A 6,779-nucleotide genomic window follows, 5' to 3' on the forward strand; every position below is an offset into this window, starting at 1 on the left:
GGGGATTTCCACTCAATACACAAGCAAGCAAATCTCTACCCTGTCCCTCATCATCTCAAAGACAACTCGTATGCTCTGAATATGTCTTTACGAAGTCTCCAGTTACACAGTGTGAGGGGTGGACACTCTCCAAAGAGAACTATAAAGGCTTACTTTCGGTCATCTGTAAGTTGTTCATCTAAGACCTTAGTGTTGGGCTATAACTGGTGTGACACATCATATAAACAGGTGTCATGATCCTAATCATTAATGAGAAAACCAGGACTGAAAATGAGCAAATTATTCACCTGACATCCCAGAGCCAAAAGATGGCAGAGCCAGGCACTGGATGCCCTGGGTTCAGTGCTGGCTGCCAATCCTGCAGCGGTCCAGCCCCTTCCTCAGTGCCCCCATCACCTCCCAGTTCCTCAAGCTGTAAATGAGGGGGTTGAGCACGGGAGTAAGGACTGTGTAGAAAATGGAGGCCACCTTGTCATGGCTGGGGGCCCGGTAGCGCCTAGGCCTCAGGTAGATGAACATGGCTGCCCCATAGAAGAGGGTGACAGCTGTCAGGTGGGAGGAGCAGGTGGCCAGAGCCTTTTTCCAGGCCTGAGCAGAGCGTATTCGGAGCACAGCCCCTAGGATGCAAGCATAGGAGGCCACGATGATGGAGAAGGGAAGGAGAAGCATGAAGACACAGCAAGCAAAGAGGAGGGTGTCAAAAAGAGAAGTGTCTGCACAGGCCAGCTTCAATAAAGCTGGCACCTCACAGAAGAAGTGATCCACGCTCCTCGAGCCACAGTAAGGTAAGCTCATGGCTGCCACCATCTGAATCACTCCATCTATTATCCCAAAGGCCCAGGAGCTCCCAGTAATCTGGAGACAGACCTTCTGATTCATGAGGATGGGATAGTGAAGTGGGTGGCTAATGGCCACGTAGCAGTCATAAGCCATGAGTCCCAGCAAGAGCCCCTCACATCCCACAACAGAGACAAAAAAAAAGCCAATTTGTATGCCACAGCCCACAAAGGAGATGGACTTCCTGCCAGACAGGAAGTTGGCTGCCATCTTTGGCACAAAGTTACAGACTAACATGAGGTCCATGAGGGAGAGCTGGCTGAGGAAGAAGTACATGGGGGTGTGAAGTCCAGCGTCCATGTAGATGAGGAAGATGAGGAGGACATTCCCACAGAGGGCCACTGTGAAGACCACCATAACCACGGAGAAGAGGACAAGGTCAGTCTGGCTATGGGAAAAGATGCCCAAGAGGAAGAAGCCATCTGTGTAGGACTGGTTCATCCATCTTCCCATGGCTTAGTCATTCACTGTCACCTGAGAACATAAGAGAAATTATAAGATTGAGTGACATGTCTCTATTGTGCTCCAGATTCTTCAGTTCAACAGCGTATGCTCTGAGACATGCAGGGGGACACTCTCGTATTCCTATGACACAGATGACAGGACCTCTGCCAGCTCTGGAATTGGACTACACATCTGTATTCGTGCATATCCATACCCAGAGAGTGGAAATAGGATCATTTCATGTGCTCCAGGACTGTTGGACAATTCTCCTTCGGCCAGCAAAGCCCAGGCTTTCCACATGGCACTGCCTCTTAGCTGGGGTCACATGGATTTGGTCAACTGTCTCTAACAGGCCTTGGTCTATTTCATGCCCAAGAGATCATTTACATGTGTTACAAAAAGGAAAGATCAAGCTGGGCACGGTGGCTCACGCCTGTAATCCCAGCACTTTGGGATGCTGAGGCGGGTGGATCACCTGAGGTCGGGGGTTCAAGACCAGCCTGACCAACATGGAGAAACCCTGTCTCTACTAAAAATACAAAATTAGCCGGGCGTGGTGGCGCATGACTGTAATCCCAGCTACTCGGGAGGCTGAGGCAGGAGAATCACTTGAACCCAAGAAGTGGAGGTTGTGGTGAGCGGAGATTGTGCCATTGCATTCCAGCTTGGGCAACAAGAGCGAAACTCCATTTCAATAAAAAAAAAAAAGGAAAAAAAAGGAAAGATCATGGCAACGTGAGATGTTCTTCAGTCTTTACTTTGTTTAGGTCAAAAATCCTGGGACCATTTTCAACTTCTCTATTTCTTTAATTCCCTAGGTCCAAACCATCAGAAAAGCCCCTTGGCTGTACCCTCAGTGTTTCTCAGAATCTAATTCGCTCTTCCCACCTCCATCAAAACTACCCTGGTCCCAGCCACCCTCCTCTCTCTGATGGGTTCTTGTAGCCTCTTCCCTGGTCTCCCAGCTTCTACCTTGAACTCCTGAGTCTATTGTCATAGCATTTGCAGAGAGTCTGCTAAAATGTAAGGCATTTGTGTAACCTCCTAGTGAAAGTATGTAAACGACATCCCAAATTACTCCAAATAAAGCCCAATGCTTACAGTGGCAAGCAAAGCCCTATATCACACACACACACTCACACACACAGAGACACACACAGACACACACACACATAGATACACATAGACACACAGACACATGGAAATATACACACACATAGACACACAGACACAGATATACACACAGACATACACAGACACATGGAAATACACATACACACAGACAGACAGACACGCACACACAGACACATGAAAATATACATGCAGAAATACACAAAAACACACAGACACACACATAGACACATGGAAATACACACAGACACACACACACAGACACACACAAACACAGACTTAGACACACAGACAGACACATGGAAATACGCACACACCCCGCACGTCCCTCTGAGGTCCCCTCGGGCCCCTCCCTTGCTCATAGAGCTTCTGGGGGGTCTCCTGGGCCTGGTGCCCGCACCTCCGTCCTTTGCTTGTTTTCCTCGGTGGAATGCTCTTCCCCAGGTCTCCCTCCCTCCCTGCTTCCTGTCTTTCCTCAAATGCCGGTCTTCACAGAGAGGTGTTCCGTGGAAGCCGGATGAAAAAGCTGAATGTCTCGCTCTCCCAGGCCCCTTCCTGCTGCCGTTTCTCCACGGCACTGGCGCCATCTGACACGCACAGGCTCCCGTATTTGGACTGTCCCTGTCTGTGAGATCCGCCAGAATGAAAGCATGTTTCTGTTCACCATGACGTTGGCAGCCCCCAGAATGGTGCCTGGCTCATAGCGGGACCTCAACCCAGACGTGGTGACTGAATAAAGTAATAGGTGATGGAGTGACATGTGGCTGCAATTTCCATTTTCTGCAGAAAGGCTCCTGCTTCATTGGCCTTGGTCTGAGTGTCACAGGAGTTTGCTGTATGATTTGTTTCTACCAGGGACAGTGAGTGAAAATGGAAGAAACATCTTCAGATGCTTACAAAGACGAGGACCTGCTCCACACACGGGCGGCCATTTATCTGTGAGGCCTCTGGGTGCTGGTGCATTCATGTCCACCTTACCTCACTGCAAGGCTAAATGAGGCTGCCATGGGACACCACGCTCTCTGTGCCAAGATCCCGGGGAATTTCCTAAACTGGGATGGGCCTGCCCAGGTCCAGGACCCTGGAGCTGGCTGCTTGATCTGTGTCCCTAGGTCAGGGAGCTTGTCCTGGTTCGTGCCCAGGAGGGCGTGCCCAGGGGTCCTTGCCACTGATGACCCCTGGAGTGATGTGGGTGGTATTTCTACAGGAGAGATCTGTTCCTACAGCGACCAAGCACCATCTCAGCCATACCAGCCGCAGGTTCCACCAAGCAGCGAAACAAACCAGGCCCCCCCAGATCCCCCAGCAGAAGAAGGGATGCCCAGCCAGCCCTACCACCGTGTCCAGAGGCACCAGCCACAGGCACCTCCCAGGACATGCACTCCCCACTCCCCCCTCCCCCAGTCTCTTAAACTACAATACTGCATGGTTGACTGATGCCATTTCTCCCTCCATCCTGCGTGGTTCCCTTGCACTCAGACTCTTACACCCACTGTGCACTCAACGTCTCCCCTCAGCTGTCTCACAGGCTTGTTCCACCCGAAGTGGCCAAACAGACCACCTACTCTCCCCTGGAGAAACGCCTGTTCTCCCCCTCTCAGCTCAGTGAGTGGCAGATCTGTCCAGATTCACAGGTCACAACACTTGCGTCATCCTGGACTCCTGTCCTCTCCACACACACGTCCCAAACATCAGAAACCCCTGCTGGCTCCCCTTGGAAAACATACCTCCCTGCAAGCACGCATCCCTGCCAGCTCCCACCTGGCCACACCACCTCTAGAGTGTCCCTGGAGGATGGCAACGGCCCTGACTGCATTTGCCTCCCAGTCTACCCTGGCACACCCCAGCCCAACCTGGTCTATTTGTCACATAGCCCTGGGGCGGACCCATCTCTGCAAGAATAAAGCCAAAGTACTTCCAGAGGAAATGCAAGACTCATCAGCAGCCCTCCACCACCACCCACGCCTTTCCTTCCACTCTCCCGGGATTCCCTCCATGCCGGTCTCCCCGGCTCCTGGAGCTGCTCCCACACAGCAGGACAAGGCCAGCTCCAGGGGGCCTGGACACTTTCTCTCACCTCCGTGCAGAAGGCTCTTCCCAGACTGGCCCTGCCTTGCTCCCTCACCTCCTCCTTGCCTTCTCAGCAAAGCCTTCCCTCAGCACCCATTTAGAGTTGAAATCCTTCTTCCTCTGCCTCCCTTCCCTGCCTTGGTTCCCACAGCAGGCAAATATGCAAGGCGGGCCCCAGGCTGCTCACGTGGGTGTCTGTTCTCTGCTTTCCCAACTAGAACCCATGTTCCCTGGTGCCACGGGTGCTCGTGGTGGGATCCCTGGCTCCCGGAACAGTGTCTGGGACTGAGTCACTGTCTCGCTCTGTCGCCCAGGCTGGAGTGGAGTGGCGCCATCTCAGTTCACTGCAACCTCCATCTCCTGGATTCAAGTGATTCTCGTGCCTCAACCTCCTGATTAGCTGGGATTACAGGCCTGTGCCACCATACCTGGCTAATTTTTATATTTTTAGTAGAGATGGGGTTTTGCCATGTTGGTGAGGCTGGTCTCAAACTCCTGGCCTCAAGTGATCTGCCCCCCTCCGCCTCCCAACGTGCTGGAATTAGAGGCGTGAGCCACCATGCACAGCCACGCTCAGTCAATATTTGTTGAATGAATAATAATCGTATTGGCTGGGTACTGTGGTTCATGCCTGTAATCCCAGCAGTTTAGGAAGCCGAGGCAGCAGGACCACTTGAGGTCAGGAGTTTGAGACCAACCTGAGCAACATAGCAAGTCCCTGTCTCTATTGTAAAAATAGAAATGATTATCTGGGCATGGCGATGCACACCTGTAGTCACAGCTACTCGGGAGGCTGAGGCAGGAGGATCACTTGAGCCCAGAAGTTCAAGGCTACACTGAGCAATGATCATGCCACTGCACTCCAGCCTGGCTGGCAAAGCAATATCATGTCTCGAAAAAAAATGTGCTATGAAATACAACTGAATTTATTCTTGCATCTCACTGGCTCATTTTTCTGCTCTCTAATTTCAGATCATTCCGTTGGGTGTTTAGTTAATGGCTTCACTTTTCTTTCTAGAAACCACAACACAGAAGAAGCCAGCGTGTCTGCAATATTCTCCCCGGGACAGGAGGACCCCATCCCACATCAGCCCCCTCCTTCCTGCTCCTTCACCTTCACACTCCCCACACATCTGTCCTTGTCTTCCTGTTGTGGACCACCCTCCACCCCAGAGACCCAGAGCCCAGTCTCCAACCCAGACAGAGGGAGGGGGACAGGAAAAGGGGAGTAAGACACCAAGGAAAGAGAGAGAGAGAAGTGGGTCAAAGGAACAAGACGAGAAGAAAGAGTGAGGAGAGACACCACACCAGAAGACAGATGCCCCTCCAAAAACCCACACAAAACAGTTACACCCTGATGGAGGCAGACAGTAGGAGGAAGAGCAAGTGCTGATGAACAAGACAAATGGGGACGTGAACCAGCAACAGGAGCAGGAGCTGCAGGGAAGAGAGAGGGGGTGACAGGACAAGACCCTCACTCACCTGTGGGTGGGTCCCCTGCAGGGGAGCAAACTCAGCAGAGTCGCCTGTGGAGGAGTTCCTAGCATCAGAACCATGCACTCATCCTCCTGTGTTTGCTCCCACTGGGTCCAGGGACAGGAGGAGCCCCAGCCCCAACCTCCTTCCTCAGCCCCCACCGACTCCTCACAGGCTGTGGAGCCCACGGCACCCTCGGCCTCCGGTGGCCCCTCAGGCTCGGAGAGCGAGGCTCACACAGACCACAGCCTCCTCTCAGAGGGAGAAACAGGCTCAGGGAAGGAGCTGGTGCTGGGCAGGAGAGCTGGAGCCAGCAGCGGTGCCCTGAGCCCACCCAGGATGCCCACCCGCCTCCAGGACACCCTGGCTCTGGCCAGGTGGCAGAACCGCCTCCCACTGCCCACACAGGTACTGAACCCAGACACGGGGTGAGGAGGGGAAGCTGACTTCAGACCTCAGCTCCCAGGGGACCCCAGAGACTCCAGCCCTGGAAGAGGCGCTCCCAAGATTACAATTAAAAAGACCCACAGAGGGACCTGGGGACAGGAAGAGGAGCAGGGCCAGTGGGGACAGCGTGAGGAAACCCAGCTGGTGGAGGAGGAGCGCAGGGCACAGGAATACAGGAATGCGGAGGACATTCTTGGTGCCCTACATTGTCCCCACACACACATCAGCACTTCCCAGCGACCTCCGGCGCCCTCATGGGGTCTCCACATCACAGCTGTCCCTTGGGCCCTCGCTGCACCCCACAGCCCACACCTGTCCTTCACCTGCCCCCATTAAGTCAGCCTACATCACCCATGACATGCAAAGCACTGGGT

At 53.3% G+C, this 6,779-nt stretch overlaps 1 protein-coding gene across 1 annotated transcript; it reads right to left on the reverse strand.

Annotated features, from left to right (window-relative positions):
• Positions 1-339: 339 nt before the first annotated feature.
• LOC129037543 (olfactory receptor 2V1-like) lies at positions 340-1,290 on the reverse strand. Its single transcript, XM_054489783.1, has one exon. It carries the CDS (start codon positions 1,288-1,290, stop codon positions 340-342), a length of 951 nt encoding a protein of 316 aa, XP_054345758.1.
• Positions 1,291-6,779: the final 5,489 nt, after the last annotated feature.

Source organism: Pongo pygmaeus, chromosome 4 (assembly GCF_028885625.2).
Source record: "Pongo pygmaeus isolate AG05252 chromosome 4, NHGRI_mPonPyg2-v2.0_pri, whole genome shotgun sequence".
NCBI lineage: Eukaryota > Metazoa > Chordata > Mammalia > Primates > Hominidae > Pongo > Pongo pygmaeus.

Excerpts from the sequence above, each read along its gene's own strand:
- LOC129037543 (XM_054489783.1), bottom strand. The coding sequence starts at position 1,290 with ATGGGAAGATGGATGAACCAGTCCTACACAGATGGCTTCTTCCTCTTG.